The sequence below is a fragment of the Chanos chanos genome, chromosome 2 (genome assembly GCF_902362185.1).
Source record: "Chanos chanos chromosome 2, fChaCha1.1, whole genome shotgun sequence".
Lineage (NCBI taxonomy): Eukaryota > Metazoa > Chordata > Actinopteri > Gonorynchiformes > Chanidae > Chanos > Chanos chanos.
The window spans coordinates 52017878-52038853 of NC_044496.1; the positions used below are offsets into that span (position 1 = coordinate 52017878).

At 42.8% G+C, this 20976-nt stretch overlaps 1 protein-coding gene and 1 pseudogene across 1 annotated transcript in view; both read left to right on the forward strand.

The window, feature by feature from the left end:
- The window catches only part of LOC115805055 (copper-transporting ATPase 1-like), a 29521-nt gene extending 22932 nt beyond the window's left edge, over positions 1 to 6589 (forward strand). Inside the window, exons 15-22 of the mRNA XM_030765540.1 lie at positions 3683 to 3865; positions 4060 to 4270; positions 4560 to 4706; positions 5024 to 5166; positions 5322 to 5525; positions 5741 to 5858; positions 5959 to 6061; positions 6307 to 6589. Of these exons, the coding sequence (XP_030621400.1) occupies positions 3683 to 3865; positions 4060 to 4270; positions 4560 to 4706; positions 5024 to 5166; positions 5322 to 5525; positions 5741 to 5858; positions 5959 to 6061; positions 6307 to 6589 (1392 nt within the window). The remainder of the gene's footprint in view (positions 1 to 3682; positions 3866 to 4059; positions 4271 to 4559; positions 4707 to 5023; positions 5167 to 5321; positions 5526 to 5740; positions 5859 to 5958; positions 6062 to 6306) is intronic.
- An 11897-nt stretch (positions 6590 to 18486) lies between these two features.
- LOC115805056 (uncharacterized) overlaps positions 18487 to 20976 on the forward strand; it is a 40017-nt pseudogene continuing 37527 nt past the window's right edge.

Consider the following 20976-nt stretch of genomic DNA (forward strand, 5'->3'; position numbering starts at 1 on the left):
CACCAAAACACTGAAATGCCTTAGTTATTATGCCACTGACTGCATTTCACCCGTCATGTTTGTTTTGGTCCCTTCCTGGAATCACAACCTTATTGTGGTGGAGGGATTTGTGAGCCCCTGTGATCCTGGGAGCTGTGCTGCCCGAAGCATGTATCTCCTGGTAGGGTCACCCAAGGCAGAGAGATCCCAGGTGAGGGGCCAGACAAAAAGTGATTCTTAAAGCCCTTATGAACAGTATCCACAGAAAAACAGGCACCTGGCCTGGAATAGGGAGACGGAGGCCCCCTCCTGGAGCCAGGCCTGCGAGGGGAGCTCGTAAGCGAGCGCCTGTTGGCCAGACCTGCCACGGGCTCAGCCCGAATGAGCCACATGGGGCCGCCCTCTTGTGGGACCCACCATCTGTCAGGGGAGAAATAGGGGCCGGGGATGGGGGCAATGCCACATTGGTGGCAGGTTGGGGCGAGGGCCCCGGTGGACTGGACTTACGGTACAGAAACTGACTTTTGGTACGTGGAATGTCACCTCTCTGGGGGGAAGTAGCCGGAAGGTGCGGGAGGTAGAGCAATACCAACTAGATATAGTTGGGTTCACTTCTACATACAGCCTTGACACTGGAACTAAACTCCTGGATGGGGGCTGGACTCTATCCTTCTCCGGAGTTGCCCAGGGTGAGAGGCGATGGGCAGGTGTGGAGTTACTAAGGCCCTGACTGAGCACCGCTGTGTTGGAGTTTGTCCTAGTTGCCTCAGTGTGACTTTGGGTTGTAGGGGGGGAAATCTCTGACTGTCGTGATGGTGTACGCACCGAATGGCAGCTCAGAGTACCCAGCCTTCCTAGAGACACTGGAAAGTGTCCTAGTGAAGACACCATCTGGGGACTTGGTAGCTCTACTGGGAGTTCAATGCTCATGTTGGCAATGATGGAGAGCCTCGGAGGGGAGTGATTGGGAGGAACGGCCTAACCAATCTGAACCCGAATGGTGCTTTGTTGTTGGACTTTCAGTTGGCCTCAAAGAGGTTCTGGCAAACCGTCAGGCGACTCAGGAGGGGCAGGCAGCGCCTTGTCCAGGCTGTTCGCAGCAGGGATGGGGAGGTTCTGACCTCAACTGAGGATGTGGTTGGACTATGGAAGGAACACTTTGAGGAGCTCCTAAACCCGACTGACACGCCCTCCACAGAGGAGGCAGGGCTGGAAGATTCAGGAGGGTAGTCACCCATCTCACTGGCAGAGGTCACTGAGGCAGTTAGGAAACTCTGCAGTGGCAAGGTGCCAGGAGTGGATGAGATCCGTCCTGAAATGCTGAAGGCTTTGGATGTTGTTGGGCTGTCATTGGTGACACACCTCCTCAAGGTTGCGTGGGAGTCAGGGACAGTGCCTGTGGAGTGGCAGATGGGGGTGGTGGTCCCGATTTTTAAAAAGGGGGACCACAGAGTGTGCTCCAATTATTGGGGTATCACACTGCTCAGCCTCCCTGGGCAAGCCTACTGCAGGGTACTGGAAAGGAGACTGCGGCCGATTGCCGAACCTCGGATCCAGGAGGAACAATGTGGATTCCGTCCTGGCCATGGAACAGCGGACCAGCTGTTCACCCTTGCACAGATACTGGAGGGATCATGGGAGTTTGCCAATCCAGTCTACATGTGTTTGGTGGATCTGGAGAAGGCTTACGATCGTGCTCCCCGGGGTGTCCTGTGGGAGGTACTGTGAGAGTATGGGGTGCCAGGTTCGCTGCTGCAAGCCATTCGGTCCCTGTATAACTGCAATGTGAGCTGTGTCCGTATACTTGGCGCGAAGTCAAACTCGTTCCCAGTGAGTGTTGGACTCCGTCAGGGCTGTACCTTGTCTCCAATCTTGTTCTTGATTTTCATGGACAGGATTTCAAGGCGCAGTCGGGGTGAGGAGGGTGTCCAGTACGGTGGCCTCAGGATTGCATCTCTGCTTTTTGCAGATAATGTGGTTCTGTTGGCCTCATCAAACTGTGACCTCCAGCATGCATTGGGACAGTTTGCAGCTGAGTGCAGAGCAGTCGGGATGAGGATCAGCACCTCCAAGTCCGAGGCCATGGTCATATGCCGAAAAAAGGTGGCTTGCCCCCTCTGAGTTAGGACTGAGTTACTGCCTCAAGTGGAGGAGTTCAAGTATCTCGGGGTCTTGTTCACGAGTGAGGGTAAAATGGAGCGGGAGATCGACAGGCAGATCAGGGTGGCGGTGGCAGTCATGCGGTCGTTGTACCAGACCGTCATGGTGAAGAAGGAGTTGAGTCAGAAGGTAAGGCTCTCAATTTACCAGTCAATCTTTGTTCCAACCCTCACCTATGGTCACAAGCTCTGGGTTGTGACCAAAAGATCGTGGATACAAGCGGCAGAAATGAGCTTCCTCTGCAGGGTGGCTGGGCACACCCTTAGGGATAGGGTGAGGAGCTCAGACACCCAGGAGGAGCTCTGAGTAGAGCCGCTGCTCCTCCACATTGAAAGGAGCCAGTTGAGGTGGTTCAGGCACCTAGTCAGGATGCCTCCTGGGTGCCTCCCTGTGGAGGTGTTCTGGGCACAACCAACTGGGAGGAGACCTCAGGGCAGACCCAGGACATGTTGGGAGAATTATATATCTCGGCGAGCCTGGGAACTCCTTGGGATCCCGCAGGAGGAGCTGGTGGATGTAGCCAGGGAAAGGGATGTCTGGGCTACCCTCCTCAATCTGCTGCCACCGTGACCCGATCCCGGATAAGCGGCAGAAAATGGACCGAGGGATGGATGTTTGTTTTGGTGTCTCCAGCACGAACTTTCACCAGTATGCATGGCAACCATACGTCATAGTTTCTGAAACTCTCCGTTTTCTCTGTCCACATAACACCGTGAACCAGGAGTTTTCAGATTTATGCACCTCAGTGAGCATTTTCAAAAATAATCATTTTCGGTGGTGGAAAATGTCGTTTCATTGTGGACGGAACGGCTAAACTGAGAAATAATTATGCGTTTTCAAGTTTACCTGGGTAAGTGTGGACAGGGCCTATACCGAAAATGTGTTGACATTGCATGCTTTCTATTCTAAGACTTATGATTATTATAAACTTTGCACTTGATTTGCGATGAAGAACGCATCTTTAGTGTCCTCACTCGGAAATTCATGGCTTCCTTACAAGCTCATTTAAGCAACTGGAGCCATGCACTGCAATGTTGGACCAGGTAGCTTAACTTTTGCACTTAAAAGCATGTATCTGCACTTCAGTTTAGTGAAGTGTTTTTGTAGCCTGAGAAAGTAATGTCAAATGTAAAAGACCTGGTAGACTATTGTATGTTAATTCATTTCAACGGACAGAATAGATGTTGGATAGCCAATCGCCTTCTTTTGATGTGGGTAATTTTATTTGTGGTTTTCAATATAAAACCTTGTGAAATGATTTCAGTTTGTGTATCAGTGCTTTCTGAACATTTTCAGCACATTTTAATAATACCACGATAATACTGATAACCGTGACAATTTTGGTCATCATAATCATGATATTAAATTTTCATACCATCTCCACTTATAACACCTAATTACAGTACTGGCAGATTTACAAAAGTTTGCAGTGTTTTTTTTTTTTAAACAATTTACAAGTTTTGTCATTAATTTTTTTTAGTTAATAATCAGTTTTATTATCTAAGTAGCATGTTATGGATCCAAAATATGGTTTTATACTTAGATTCAGTCCGTTGTGTTCGATAAAACTGGTACCATCACATACGGAGCTCCAAAAGTGGTTCAGGTGAAACTGGTTGTGGAAGGGAACCGTATTCCTCGCTCTAGACTTCTGGCCATAATCGGAACAGCAGAAAACAACAGTGAACACCCACTGGGTGTAGCCATCACCAAGTACTGTAAACAGGTCAGTATGTTTGCATCTGCTCAATGTTTCTGTGATAAACAAACAATTCTGACCTTTATTACTGGAGCATTAACATCGTGGTTATTCACATCATGGTCACTATTAGCTTGAGTTGTTTCTATGAGTGTACGTGTGCGGTTTGGTTTTATCCCCTAAATGTTTGTTGTTTTGTCTGGGGTTTTTTGTTGTTTCAGGAGTTGGCTACAGAGTCTTTGGGTGCCTGCAGTGATTTTCAGGCAGTACCTGGTTGTGGAATTAAGTGTCAGGTCAGTAACTTGGAGAACCTGGTGAGACATGAGGACAGCGACAGTGAGGAGAACCAGCGCAATGCCGTCCTGATCCAAATCAGCGATACCAGAACCAGCTCTAATTCCCACCCTCTCATAATGGATCCACAACCTCTCAGTAAGTGTCTGAACATCGAAATCTTCTCAAAATATCATGTTAGATCAGTTTACCATACTCTGTGAGTGTTGGGACTCACAGTAGTTACCATTCATTGTTTTTATACAACTTATTTGTAAAAGAAATGTAACTCGCTTTGTCTTTCAAATGAGACACCAGCTGAATCAGATGCTCTACTGTTGAACTTTGAAGTCTACAAGCACCATGGCCCTGGCTCTTTCCCATAATGTCGTCTGTATTTACTGAGGGGTCCGTAACAAAGCCACACGTTTAACCTGTGCTCTTTCAGGTCTGGTGCAGTCGGCGGCGTATACGATACTGATCGGGAACAGGGAGTGGATGAGGAGGAATGCAATACAGATCGGAGGGGATGTAGACGAGGCCATGGTGGAGCACGAACGCAGGGGGCGCACTGCTGTCTTGGTGGCTGTAGATGGTGAGTATTTGGAAATAAATGTTTTATTTAAAATAACTATACGCTCTGTCACAATTATAATCATCATGGCAGATACAGATGACTTTAGAAATGAATACATTTGAAAATAAATGTTATGTATAAAATTGAGATTTTAACGCATTGTGCATGATTGCTGTAGTCTTTGCCACATATTTTGCATGGTTATAATCTATTTGTATGGCATGTCACCGTCTGATGACATGTGGTCTGTTTTTTCCATAAGACAAATGGATCTGAATCAGGTATCCATGGTGAGATCCTAACCTAAGTGTGTGTGTGTACACGTGTCTCCACAGGCGTCCTGTGTGCCATGGTAGCTATCGCAGATTCAGTGAAACCAGAGGCTGAGCTGGCTGTCCACACTCTCAATGCTATGGGTCTAGAGGTTGTGCTTATGACGGGAGACAACAGTAAGACTGCTCGGGCCATTGCCGCACAGGTACCTTAGATCAGTCCCCTATAAGGCTATTATCAGTCTGGTACACCACTGTCTAATACAGAGCTATGGATCTGACACCCCCCGTGATTAACATAACAATTAAAGAAACTCCATGAGTATCAAAACTGCATTCCTTGTTTCCACTCCGTGTTTAGGTTGGCATTAGGGAGGTGTTTGCAGAGGTTCTGCCCTCACACAAGGTTGCCAAAGTGGAGCAGCTGCAAAAGGCTGGCAAATGTGTCGCCATGGTAGGCGATGGGGTGAACGACTCACCTGCGTTGGCCATGGCAGACATCGGCATTGCCGTCGGCACAGGCAGTGATGTTGCAATTGAGGCTGCAGATGTGGTTCTAATCAGGGTGAGGTACACAGATTAACTCTGCACAGTGTATTCAGCTGCATTTCAGTATTTTGGAGAGAAATCAAAATCGGACTAAAGAAGAGAATCGCTTTAGATAAGTGATTTGTTAGTTGACTCAGAACAATCCCCGCCTGTTTGTAGGAATATAACATAGACATTAACATAGTATGCAGTGTTTTCAGACTCCAAAATGAAGCCTTGCTCTCTTCACAGAATGATCTTCTGGATGTTGTTAGGAGCATTGGCCTGTCTAAAAAGACTGTGAAACGCATCCGTATAAACTTTGTGTTTGCGCTAATCTACAATCTCATCGGGATTCCAATAGCAGCTGGTAAGTACAAACTAAAGTAAGGCAAAGTACAGATGATCTGTTCAGTTTCACTGACTGTTTGGTCCTGAGTTATTGCACTGATGTCTGTTTGTTCTTACAGGTGTGTTCATGCCCATTGGACTGGTGCTACAGCCTTGGATGGGCTCTGCTGCTATGGCTCTGTCCTCTGTCTCAGTGGTGGTCTCCTCCCTCCTACTCAAATGGTGAGCCTCATTACCTACTCAAGGGTATCATATCCTTACCATTATCATTTCTTCCATCTAAATCTACACAGTGCTGGTTGAGTAGGCCTGGACCATACTGAATGTGTTTCCTGCAACTTTATACATGGTTTTATTTTTCTTGAAAAATCCTGTCATGATTGATCTGTAAACATGGCACATCAAAATGTACTGGGCTTGAAATTCAAGGAGTGTGTTGAACTTGCCTCTCTTTCTTGTTTCCATAGTTACACTAAACCCACTGCTGAGACACTAAAGTCAAAGCTCAGCAGGCAGAGGCGCCAGGGCAGCCTATCAGATGTCAGCGTCCAGATTGGAATGGGAGAACTGCAACGTAGCTCGCTCAGACTGAGCCATTTTGATCGCATTGTTGACTACATCCGAGCCTCTATCAGCTCCCTGTGCTCTGACAAGCATTCTCGCAACAGCATGGCACTTACTGAAGTGGATGAACACTTGCTGCTAGTTGGGGATGCACAAGGTGAAGAAGGAAATGGTATGACCGCATAACTCAAGCTATTTAATTTGGCTTCCTGCAGCAAATTTTGCAGATCCTTCATACACCATAGTGCCTCCTAGGTTGGGTATCTGTCATTAGACTCCAAATCTTTGGGTTTATCATTGCATTGTTTTGTTTTGTTTTGTTTTGTTTTATTTATTTAACCATCAGTGGCATTCTGTGGGGAAACTGCACTAATCAAGTTTTACGTGCTGTGAGGTTGTCCTCATTGGCCAGTTGTAAGAATGTGGGCGGGCCCTGTGTCTGTCACTCTGACTATCTGTTTGTTCCTATTGCGAGCATTTTGATACATTACTAAATAGGAGAGTCTGCATGAATTTTCGATGGGTGTATGCCAGTCTCTAAATATTTCCAAAAAACTAAATGTGTGACCCATGTTATTGTGAACACAGCTGGCCCTCCGTATCCGCAGGGCATTGATACCAGGACATCCCACAGATACCCTTATATAAAATAGCGTAGTATTTGCATATAACCTACGCACATCCTCCCGTCTACTTTACTTATAATACCTAATACAATGTAAATGCTATGTACATAGTTACTGTTGTATTATTTTGCAAATTATGACTTAGAAAAAAAAGTCTGTATGTGTTCAGTACAGACGCAACCATGGTAGGCCTAACTATGTAATACATGCACGTCAGCAACAACTTAACACGTTCTTCCTGTCAGCACTTACAGATTGCTTTCGTTTAATGACCTGAAAGAGAAATACATAGAATAAAACAGAGTATTTAAAACAGAAGTACATGTAGAAAATATAATTATAAATAGAGAAAATATAAATATTTTAAAAGATAAATAGTGAACAAATGAGACGCGAGGCGAACAATGCTCAAACAATGAGTGCTGGAGAGAGACTGAGAATCTCTGTGAAATTGCAGGAGGCTATGGCAGGGTATACCTACACATCATGGATTCAGCGTAGTGCACGGAGCGCAGCAAATTCAAGTTTCGCTTTCTGGAACTTTATGGATTGCCCCCCCCCCCCCCCCCCAAAAAAAAAAAAACTGAAGGTACCAGTCACACCTAAAGAATATGCTATTAACTTTGATGCAGTCCCCACAGGTTCTCTTCAGTTTTTAAAGAATTTTAATTTCACAGAAAGTAACATTATTAGCTCTAAGCACATTTTTATTGGACATATTGATATTCGGAATAAACTGTGCAGTGAGAGACACATCAGAATGCTTTGGACTGCGTCAAAGTTCTTTTGGTTTTCTATCATGGATGATTTACAGTGGAAAAAGGCTTGTTGTATTCCAAATAAATATTGTATTAATAATAAATGAAAGCAGTATCTTTCAAGATTTTACAATTCATTAACCGTGTTAAAGAAGTGTTGGAAAGATTTAAGCTAAATATAGACTATACCTGTGTATTTGCAATTCAGACAGAGAAATAATACTTCATCTACTTCTTCACTGTGAGGATTCAGATTTATTTTGGACAGATATGCAAAACTTTATAAATAGAAAGATGGATACCAGTGTACAGATTAATGTATTTGACGTGATGTTATATTTTGTGTTCAGTGGGTTGGATAGTAATATTAACTATATAATTCAGCTTCTAATCATTCTTGGTAAATTCCATATCCACAAATCCAAATGATCTCGTTCCAAACCCTGCTTTAATCAGTTTGCTGTTGAACTCAAACAGTATGGCACTTTAATCAAATATGCGAAGAAAAAAGCTACAAAGACTTTCAGCATTTTAAAGGATAGTCTGGCTAGTACAAAGTTTCTCCTTACTGTTTTACTTTTTTTGTATGATTGTTGTTATTATATGTCTTTGTTGTAAAGGGTTTTTTTTGGGGGGGGGGGGGTGTTTCAGTGCAACAACCACGTTGTGTTATAATTTAACATGATGAGAAGTTATGACAGTTGTGGAGTAAAAGCGTATCATGTATCAGGAGCGAAGAAACAGAAACAAATAACCAAACAATCTCATTTTTTGTGTCGACCTCCTTTTTTTTTGGCAAATCAGTTCATCTCTTTTTTCATCCGTTTTCTTTGATGTTCTGAGCAGAGAATGCGTTTGCTCACGAGAAAATCGACGTGCAACCAGAATGCATTGTAAATAGCGCACCGTAGCACACTCTGAAAGCATGCACATGGCCTATATGTGTGTATATATATATATATATGTAACGATCGACCTGGGAATTGAACCCGGAGCTCTGGCTTGAAAGCCCAGAGCCTTACCCTGGGGCCAAGTTCAAGACCCAATTGCAGAAAGCAACACAAAAGCTTGTGCAGAGCAAGTGATTCCTTTAATAGGTTAATCAGGGCAGAGGTATCCAGAGGGTCAGGCAAAAATCAGCAAACCAATCCAGGCAGAGGTCAAAAACCAGACGGCAGAGAAAATCAGTGTCAAAAACCAAGAAAAGCAGCAGGCAGAATCTTTGTCCAGTCAAACAGGTTCAGCAACAGGAGGCAGTCCAAGAAAACACAAAAAAAAAAACAGAGTTTACAAGAAGGCTTGATCTAGAATCGAACGCAGGGTAACAACTCAAGACTGAGCAAGGAACTGAAGAAAACAAGAAACTTAAATAGACAGGCAGAACAAGACACAGGTGAAAACAATACATCAATGATAAACTGAACAGGCACAAACAAGGACTGAGGACACCACATGGCCAAAACAAAAACTACACATCCCAAAAACATGACATATATATATATATATATATATATATATATATATATATAATTATATATATTTTTTAATCAATTAAGCTTTGCATAAAATAGAGCGCATGTTTGTCCTTTAGAGGAGTCTATGGTCATTGAAGGGTTGTCATATCAGGGAGACGTGCTCCCATGAAAGTCTGAAGTCTGAAATACAGAGAGGATTTAACACTTAAGTAACAGCTGTCATGTGCAACACATTTTTATCTGTTTTTACAGACTCATGGAAGCCACTTGTTCCAAATGTTGCTTGTAATACTAGTTAGCTAATTACTCGTGCTAACCAATCAGTATTCGCCAACTAGGCTAACCATTTGGGTAAAACTGGCTTCTGGTAGCTGCCCGCATCCAATTCAAGACACTGGTACTGGCCTACCAGGCCACGAGAGGCTCCACCCCATCATACCTTCAGTCCCTATTAACTCCGTATACCCCTACTAGTACCCTCCGGTCTACGACCTCTGGCCAGCTAACGGTCCCCCCACTTCGGGAACCCGGCAGCTGCTCCTCCCGACCACGCCTCTTCTCTGCCATTGCCCCGCAGTGGTGGAATGACTTGCCTCATACAGTTAGGACTGCGGAATCCCTTACCATCTTCCGCAAGAAACTGAAAACCCACCTATCCCCCAATGCCTAACCTCCTTTCCTAAAAAAAAAAACAAAAAAAAACCCCAAAAAAACTTTGTCTTGTTTCTATGTTTGTCAAAGAATTCCAGGGGCACAATACGAAGGAGTAAACTGACGCTCAGTCTTATTGCGATGTCTGCTTATGAGGTATTAGGAATCCGACCGATGCACTGTAAGTCGCTTTGGCTAAAAACGTCTGCCAAATGCTAAATTGTAAATCAACATAAAGAGGACAAGAGAGCTACATACTCTATCTCTACCTTGTTTGTAATGAACCTCCCTAACTCCCGACCTTCCTTGCACAATAAGTTAGAAAGAAAAGTCTTCCGGACCTCTACCTTCCCTACTCTGACTATCTAAACTGGCTAGCAAAAATAACAGACACTCACCACACTGCAGGGGTGCCATAATCAAAACAAAAAAAGAAAATACAATTACAAAAGGTAAAAAAAAAGAAGCAAAAACACAACCTACATGTTTAACAAAACTAAGGAAACAAAATTAGGAAGAACTTTCAGAGTGACATAGAAAGACAAACAAACAAACAGAAAGAGAACTCCACGCCAGCAAGCATACAAATAATGGGGTGGGGGTAGACATATTGTTCCAAAGTCACCAGTTACAGCAATGGTAAATAGAGTGTAAAGAAAAATAAAAATAAGTAAATAAATAAGATTACAATAGCAATATAGATAGATTTTGCGGGTATGTGTACAGACAATACATCTGTGAATCTGTGAGGGCCGGTGAGGCCTAGTTAGGTTGAGGACCCAATAGCAGACTCAGTGGACAAAAGGTGACTTAAGAGATGTTTAATGAAGTCCAAAAACCAAAAGGCAATATAACAACAATGGTACAGGCAGGGCTCAGGCAAAAGCAGTAGTTGAAAAACTGGCAGAGAATATAAGGCACAGAGAGGCGGAAAAACCAGGCAGAGGTATCATGGACCAGACAAAACTCACAATGTAAACAGGCTTGGGTCAGAAACAGGAAGGCAAAAGATCCAAGCAGAAGTTCCAAGAACACTAAGCAAAAAATCTCAATCCAAAAACAGGCTTAGGTCAAAAAGAACAATACTGAGGCGACAGATCCAGGCAGAGGTTTCAAAAACACAGGGCAAAAATCACAAATCCAGAGACAGGCTATGTCAAGAGCAAAAAAAAAGCAAGGTTAATAACATAATAATCATGAACTTGGCAAAATAATTTGGCAAGAGAGCAGAGATTTAGGCAGGGCTTAAATGCTGTGGCTGATGAGGTGAATAGCAGCAGGTCAGTGGGAAGCAGGCAGGGAACAGGGTAAAACATGGACCGGAGCAAACTGGAACAGACAGACAAGACATGCATGACAGGACACAAGGAAAACATGGACTAGGATTTAGAAGTACTGGGCTGGACCGTGACAGAATCTATTTGAATCTATTATTTGAATCCAACATACAAATGGTACATGTTTGTGTTTTTGCCAATGATAATAAAAGGTGCAGATGACTCATACAAGAGTTAACATTTTTTTACAGAACAGGCATTTAATGAACTAAAGGCCTGTCCAAACTGGATAAAGCTGACCATACAAGTATTATTTTGTCAACAATTGATATGGTGTCATTGCGTCTTCCTTTGACAAGGCTGATTGGGAGTGAGTAATTTTTTAAATCACCAGTTGCTTTCTTGACGTGAATCTTCACCCTCGATATCTGCCTTGACCGGGTAACATCCAGCCCCAAAAGCTGTGTTCTTCCAGGGGTTGAAGCAGGGATAAGAAGGTGGACACCTTTAGCAGAGAAATACTCTGGGAAATTGAACCCTCGGTCAGCCAAAACAATGTTCGCCTCCTCTAAGAGGTCAATGAGGGCAGATGACTGGGTCATGACTCTGTCGCTAGCTCTCCCACTCCATGCTTTAAACACAAAGGTAACTGCTCCTGTTGGACTTACAGCGATAACAAATTTGATGGTGTTGTGTGATTTGTTAATGCTGAGTACGTTAATGCTCTTGCACTGAGTGATGTGGGCTGGTCAATGAAGACTTCACAGCAGTCTATGATGCACCTCACAGAATTGAAAGGACGGCATCTGTATGTGGCTGGTAAGTTGTTTTGCACTTCCACCTTTGCAGGCCAGTGAATTAGGCATTTCAGATGGTGAGCCATTACATTCAGCCAATCCCAAAAGACAGTGGAAACTGTTCCAGATCTGTAGTGAGATCTATAAGATAGATCCAGCTGTGATAGCCAAAGTTATGAACATTATGAAAACTTAAGCGGTTCAGTTTAGGGGATAACTAGCCTACCTGTTATGAAATGGGTGCTTCAGATCTGCAAGTTGCTTGTAGGTATCCAGCCATCGCGTTTGACAGCAGAAATCCAAGTATCGTGCTGTCATTTTTCTTTCGGGAAATGGAAAATCTTCATTTAGGATAATAAATTTGTCCCTGGAACACCCAACCACAGAGCAACATAGCCCTCGTTTTATTCTTCACATTTCAGAGATCAGTCATGTTATAGTCCAATACACTTTTGTTACAACATATACTCTTTGCCTTTGTTTTGAACATAAAACCGGAAACTTTCTAGGAACAGATGATTTCATTTGCTCATACATATTCGTTGAAACGGGCTGTAGTTGCCTAGAAAGTGCTTTACTGATGTTTTTTGTGTCAGCTTGCAAAGTTGGATTAAGTTCATGCACATTTATGAGTTCCGTATGATAACCAGAGTTGGTAAGGGTAATCCCGCAAACTACCATAACCATAGTTATCCTGTTAAAAAGTAAAAAAAAAATCCAGGAATTTACATTGACTTGGATTGGAGCTGCGTTCATTGACAACAGTGCAGTTGAACTGGTGCCTTTGACTTTAAGTGAATTATTCAGCTTGTCTACCATTTATGTGTTGAATTATGTGCAAGGCCCTGTTGCTATCCTAAGGATTATTATGGCCTGAGCATCGGAGGTGCTAAAGCCCTATTGTTTTTGGAATGTTTTTATTGGGGGCCAAGCAGCAAAGCTGGGTAGGCACCCATTGTATCTCAACCTTTTCGCCATCTTCTTCTTTTAGCTAGGGTGTCTGTGGTAGCCCCTAGGCTTCACAAAAAGTTGTGAAATTTGGCACACTGACGGGGGACAGCCCCCTGATTTGTTTCATCAAGTTTCATTACTGCACCTTGAACACTCTAGCACCACCAGTTGGATTCCTTCGATCAAGACTTCAATGCAGCCTTGATGTCATTATTGGATTTTCTGCCATACTGGATTTTAATTAAAAAGTTTGAAAAATTTTCACAGGCCACAAAGTTTGTCCAATCTTCCCCAAAAGTGTCACAAAAGTTATAAGATGGACCTTCCAGTTTTGAAAGCGAAATTGATATTGGCAGCGAAGTTGCCAAAACAGAAGTGAGCTCAATATTTAGCAACGCTTTGATGTATCTGCACCGGTGGACTGACTCAAGTCTCCGCCAAAAGGGAGTCCACAAAAAATTGCCCCATTTTACCACTCGGGGGTGCTATTGTAAGTTTTTGCTCATTACTCTTCTAATTTTTGGTCTAAAATCATGATTGTCATTTGAAGTCATGCTTTCTTTGATCCTGACATCTGGACATGCTGCCATTTCCTGGTCTGCAATCGTATTCGACAGTGAAGTTGCCAAATAGGAAGTGAGGTCATAACTCAGTGATGGTTTGATGTATCGAAACTAGACTTGGTACATGAACTCCGGACCCCATTCTGAGGAAGCATAAAAAATTCTGCATTAGCATTTTGGCTAATAACTTGTTGATATGTTTGCCTTAAATAACTGATTCATGTCACTTGTGTAGCCACGGGTGTGCCCAGATGTGCCTGTGGGACCTAAATCTAAAACTGGCACACCCAGCATAATCATAAAAAATGTGTGAGTTAACTGCAAATTAAAAAAGAATCTTAATATTGTTGTTTAATATTGTTAATATCGTTGACCTCCAACCACTTTCAATGAAAGTTCAAAGTTCAAATGAGTGTGGGCTGGCCTTGGCGCAGGCGCTTCCTTTATGCTACTCAGTTGGCGGTCAGTAACACATGCATGTTCAGTGCTGCAAGTGTTCAGTGAGTAGACCATTGCAGTAGCCACAACTCCAGGTCTGACATTGCTTTCATGCAACAGTTGTGCTGCAATGTCATTGAGGAAGTCATTGCAGCATTAAATGAAGAAATAATGTTGTAGCTCGCCTCCGACATTCCAAAATGCTTAGCGTGAAAAAGCTTAACGTGGCTTAATGTTCCAAAACTGCGATCAATGATCACCAAATTTCTCTCAGACATCTCTTGTCAAAAACACTCCCTCCTGTCAAAAAATCAAAACCGAAATCCGAGGAGTATGGTTATCTCACGTTAAGCATTTTAAGCATTTTCTCTCCATTGACACCCACTGTAAGGAAACAGTTCTCTTGAGCTCACTCCCATCTTAAAAAAATCTAATTTAAGTGCATAAGGTGATCATTGGATGCTATTTTTTTTATAGTAAGTGTTTCCGAATGTCCCTTATTTCTTGAAACTATCACATGTGGCTAAGCAACAGTAAACAAAATCAGTAGCCTGCTATGGATACAATGTATAAAACTGATAGTAGGCAAATACTCTGAATAATATTTGAATGAGATCTTAAAATAAGAGTAAAAAATCTTATGGTTGAGCTACAGATCACTTTTTGCTTTGGTTCTTGCACACCTTATATCCCACAGGCCCACCTAAATTAATATTTCTGGCTACGCTACTGATTCATGTCTCTGATGATACCGTGGGAGGTCCCATGGCTTAGACATGGCAACTTGGCATGTCAACCTAATTGATGCGGCTGCTATATTGGATTTTATCAAAATGTTTCAACATTTTTCACAGGCCACAAATTTTGCCCAGTCTTCCCTAAACTTGGCACAGATCATCTTCAGACCAACACTCCAAGTTCTCTGATGCATTTTTGATCTTCAAAAGCATACATCCATTACAGCCGAATGAAAGGAAATGACCCAAACAGGGCGTGAGCTCATATCTCAGTTACACCCAATCTTTGGTCAATTGACATAAAACATGCTATCACTGCTTACAGCTATGCTTTTAACATGGTCAGATGTAGTTGCCATGGCAACTCTGCCCTGCTGGACTGCTTGGCTCTCTCATTGTTGCTTGCACCTATATTTGTTGTTATTATTATTTTTAGCACATTCACTCATTTTTATGTCATTTTTGATGCCTGAAAACTAAAGACATTTGGCACACATATCATAGTTGTGAAAAATCAAAAATCAAAAACGCAGGGCATTGCCTTAGGCGTGGTCGAGGAGCTCCGTAGCGCCCCTGAACGCGGGCAATGGTCGGGATGAAGTCACTCGGATGTGCACAAGATTTGGTATGGTTATTGCTCTCATCCTTTCAGATAAAGTTCACTTGGTTATATCTGACTCCACCCAACAGGAAGTTAGCCATTTTGGATGGAATACAGGATTTTCAAGTTTTCACGCCATGTTCTGAGGGGCTTACAATGGCTGAAAAGTCATGAAACTTGAATGAATGATGCTAAGTCAAACAGGAAGTGAGAATAACTCTCTGCTGCTTTGGACTATGGGCCTCAAACTTCAAGTAGTTACTCAATAGCCGCCCCTGATCAGACCCATTTGGCTTACATGGAAATTATTTATTGTCCCACCTATGTTGAAAAGGTGCACTGCGCTTTGACCTACTAGTAGAAGGTTTGTTCAATTTGTCTAAAATCTGCTTACATGAATGCCCATTAGGCTACTATTTCGCAAAGGTATAGTTGATCTCTCAAATAGGATTGCCATGGCATACACCTGAAGGCAAATTTAACTGAAAGGGTAAATAACACATTGATGCTTTGAAAGACAATCCACAAACTTGTAGTTACTCAATCCACTGCTGGTCACACACATTTGCTTTAATGAAGTATAGTTATAAAATCATTGACATTTCATTTGATGTGACATTAACTCAGCAATGCTTGTTTGGCCAGCCTCTTACAGAAAACACATTCAGCTACAACACTTGAATGTGTTGGGTGTTGCATTTCGTTCTTCTTGTGTTTGTATGGTCATGCACACCAGTAGAAAGTCATATGTGTTTGTGGGTATATTATGTTGATGTCAGGTTTCAGATGGGAATAAGTTGCAGGAAAAGCTTTACTATGACAACAATAATGCTCTTTAATATATTCCTGCCCACCCAAGCATTTCATTTCCCTAGCTTTACTGGTACATTAACATTAAGTGCTCTTGAGGTACTTCAGGTCACACACATGCATTTTAATGAGGTGTAGTTATATAACCATTCGCATTTCATCTGAGGTGACATTAATTCATCAATGCTTGTTTGGTCAGTGTTACACTAAAAATACATGTAGCTACAACAAATCAGCACAGTCGTTTGGTGTTACATTTGGTTGAGTCTAAGAGGAGCAATTGTGTGAATGTGTGTATGCGTGTGTGCACGTGTGTTTATGTGTGTGTCAACAAGCGTCTCTCTGTGTGTTTTTGTAGATACAGAACTTGTACAGTCATGTACACTAATAGAAAGCCTTGTGTATGTAAGTATGTGAGGACAGGACATTTATGTGAGGATGTAACAGATGGGAGTAAGTTAGTGGCTTTGCTGTGCTATAACAACAGTACTGCTCTGTGATGCAGTCCTGCAAACATTTGATTTCCCTAGCTTCAGTTGTACTTTAACCACTTCAAACAACTTTAAATAACTTGTTATTTGAATGTTTGGTCATAAACAAACATACGCCATAAAATTAAGCAGGGTTACCACAAGGAGTTGAACCCTACAGGTGTATGTATTTATGTATTTTTGTTTTAAGCTTTTTATATTTGTGTTGTGTTGCTGTGGGCAGGACCAGACTATACAGTAACTGCATAGTCTGGTACTGGTTTAACAAGGCGTCAGACCTGCTTACAGCCAACTCCCTGTTCAGCCATGGCCACGCTCTGAGTCACCTGAGTTTTAACCACAGGTGCAGCAAATTCACCTGATCACCACTCAGGTTTTAAGGGCTGCAGTTACAAGGAATTCTTTGCGAGGTATTGAGCTAGCTCTACTGAACGTTTCATTGGTGATTCTACTTGTTATACTTGTTATACCCGTTTTTTGACCTGTTTGGGTGTCTTTTAACCCTGCTCATTGTCTTGCAATTTTGGATTGTTTCCTGTTTTGCTCTCCATTCGATTTTGACCCTGGCTTGTGTTTAATTGACTATTCCTGAAGACTCTGATTTGGATTTGTGGAGCTGATTTATTAAAGTACTAGAGCTCTGCTCGTGGGTCTTCTGACACTATTATTACACAAGGATCCAGAGGCACAGTTAAACACGATGTTCATGGTCCTTGTCTCCTACACCAAGTAGTCAGACGTTTGTTTGCATTTACAAAGAAAATTGATGTCAAACTAGTAGTACAGATCTTAATATAAATATTTAGGATGATGTTTTGAGTATTATATGTTTTATGTTGTTGTGGACGGGACATATTTGTGTTGTGTTGGTGTGGGCAGAACACAGCAACTGTATAGTCTGGTACTGATTTAACAAGGATCCAGAAGCACAGTTTAACACTATGTTCATGGTCCTTGTCTCTTTCACCAAGCAATCAGACATTTGTTTGCATTTACAAAGAAAATTGATGTCAAACTAGTAGTACAGATCTTAATATAAATATTTAGGATGATGTTCTGAGTATTATATGTTTTATGTTGTTGTGGACAAGACACAGCAGCAACAAGGTCTGATAGTGGCTTAATATGCATCCTCAAGCTCAGTTTAAACTAAAGCTAAAATTAAGTGTATAGTTCTTGTTTTTGTTACCAAATAGCCTGATACAAGTAATGTCATTTTATTTCAAAGCAATTAGGCTGAAAAGTTTTTCATGATTTATTTTTTCATAATTTATTTATTGCACATTTGTATTGTTTTGTATATATAGTAGTAATTAAGATGTTAATAACTCCTATTTTACATATAAAATTTGTACCGATTAATACATAATTTCATTCAAGAATCAAGACCAAGACCAGGCCAGTCCAAGTCCCACACTGCATGACACATTTACTATAAAATATGGAACATGCAAACCATAGACACTTCTCAAATTGATCTGAGAGATCCACATTCCCATAAAAACAACAACATACAAACAAACACTAAGAGCTGAAATCAACTTAACTATCTTTATTCAACACTTCTTTTCCATGTTTTACCACCCAGCTAACGCAATACAATTTTCTGTGCAGGATGTTTTCTGACTTCACATGTTTTCTAATTTCACAAATTTCTGACATCTTTCATAAGTGTATTTATGTGTTTATTTTATCATTGCTAGAGTGTTATTGACATATAAGATGAACTGACATGTCTACACCCTTTGGTTCATAACCAGGACTAGGCCTGACATTTGAGATTGATCCCTAAAAGCACTTTTCTGACATATAATCCGTTTTCACAAATTTCTGAGAAGTTTCACAACTGTATTTTCATGTTTATTTCATCAATACTTGGGTATTCACTTTCCAATTCGCTTTTTGACTTGGATCATGCCGGAGAGCACTGCCACTCCTGCTGCCCTCTCCTCTGCCTTTGCCTTGTCCCACACCCCCAGACCTTCAGGGAGGGGTGGAGGAACTGGCTTCCTGATCTCCCCCCATGGAGCTTCCGAGTCACCTCTCTCCCTTCCATCTCCCCCACATCTTTTGAATTTCATGCTGTTTCTGTGTCTTCCCCTTGTAAACTGCACATGGCTGTTCTCTATCATCCACCAGGCGCTCTGCAGTCATTCCTGGATGAACTGAACACCCTCCTCAGCTCCTCCCCTGAGGACGGCACTCCCATCCGGCTGCTCGGGGACTTCAATCTTCTGCAGAACTCTACTCAGTCTGCTGGCCTCCTCTCCCTCCTCCAGTCCTTCCACTTGAGTCCCCTGCAACGCACAAGGCTGGCAACCAGCTGGACCTTGTCTTCACAAGAGGTTGTCCTGTTCCTGATCTCACAGTCACATCTCTCTATGCCTTGAATCACTTCTTCCTGTCCTTCTGCCTCTTGATCTCACCCTCCCTGAAATTCTCTGCTTCTACCCAGTCAGTCTCTGCTAGACGTAACCTTCGCACCCTCTCTTCTTGTGCCTTCTTCTCCACTGTCTGCTCTTCTCTCCCTTCTGCAGAATCCTTCTCACTTCTTTCTGTGGAGGAGAAATCCTCTATTGTCCTTTCTGCACTTGCTTCCTCACTGGACACCCTCTGTCCCCCCGTTACCTAACCGACTCGTCTCTCCGCTTCCAGTCCCTGGCTGACCAACAGTATTCGTGCTGATAGAGCCTGATAGAACTTCACGTGGCTGAAAGGAGATGGAGAAAATTGAAATCTCCAGACAACCTATCCCACTACCACGCTCTTCTTTCTTCTTTCTCCTCTACCCCATCCTCTGTCAAGTCTGCCTTCTTCCACTCCGGGATCCACTCTGCCTCTTTTAACCCTCGCAAACTCTTCTCTACTTTCCCTCCTCTCCCCTCCTCCTACTCCTCCCCCCTCCTCCCTTTCTGCTGATGTCTTTGTCTCCTTCTTTGAGAAGAAGGTTAAAGACATCTGCGACTCCTTCCCCTCATCCCCTCCCACCCTGGATCCTGCGTCCCTCCATCCCTCCCACTACCTTTTCCGCCTTATCCCTTCTAACTGACTCTGAAGTTCTTCTACTAATAAAATGCCACTGTACTACTACCTGTCCTCTTGATCCCATCCCCTCCTCTCTCTTTCAGTCCATCTCTGAGGATATTCTGCCCTTCATTTCATCCTTGATCAACAGTTCCCTGTCTACTGGCACAGTTCCCTCTGCCCTGAAGAGGGCACGGGTCAAGCCACTGCTTAAAGTTTAGTTTATACTCACTGTTGCCACCCCTGCGCATGGTGATGTGCGCCAAAAATGACATCAAAATGACATCAAGGTGGTGCGATTTGGTGTTGTTTCGGCTGGTCGTGCACCTCTCAGTTTTTGTAACCTGGTGCATACGGCGCATAGCAAAATGGCAAGAGTCTGTGAGCAGGTCTGTCTTTACAGGCATCTCTACGGTCGAAAAATTTATTTTCGGACAGACCTTGGCAAAAGTGAGCAGGCACAACTTTCACAGTCCATCACTAGCCTACACATTACAACCTACTGCTGAATGGAATGACAGACCCCTTGTATCGCAACTTTAGTGTACTCCAAGTTTTCGTTCTTTGTTTGCGTATAAATGGAGTATGTAATAAACCACAAAATACAGCCGCATTTCTATTCATCAAGCACACTTTAACGCATGCCCTGTGACAACATACGCACAATAAAATGCTGTCACAACACTAGCCAAATTTCCATCCAACTATTTAATGCAAATTAACACTTAAACTTCACATCAAATCTTCGCATAAGAAATGTATTCGCTGGAAAGAAGTGATTAGGGTAAAATGATACTGGTTGATGGAAACAGGTTTTAGTTGCATCAATAAGGGGTTTGTTGTGATTTTATCAGGTATTTTAGTGAACAATCAACCTTCTTTTGCATTCTTTTACCTCTTTTTACTGCTATTTCAGCAGTGTATTTTTCTCAGCAGCGACACCTATCGTTTAGGAGAAGACTGCAGCCAGTCAAGCTTCTCTTTTTTCCTTCTAAGAGCTCCCCAACAATCGACGCTTCGATTACCATTGAAGGTTCTGTTGTGTCCCCCTCCAGAGCAGCCAAAAACCTTGGTGTGAACCTGGATGACCAGCTGAACTTCTCAAGCCACATCGTGGCGGTCACCTGATCCTGTAGATTCTCCCTCTTCAACATCAGGAGGATCCGCCCCTTCCACACGCAGCAAGCAACCCAGCTCTTGGTTCAAGCATTTGTAATCTCCTGCCTCGACTACTGCAATGCCTTACTGGCTGGCTTACTGGCCTGCGCTATCAGGCCGCTTCAGCTTGTTCAGAATGCTGCTGCATGCCTAGTGTACAACCTCCTAAAACACTTTGCTTTTTACCACACTCCACTGGCTTCTGGTAGCAGCCCG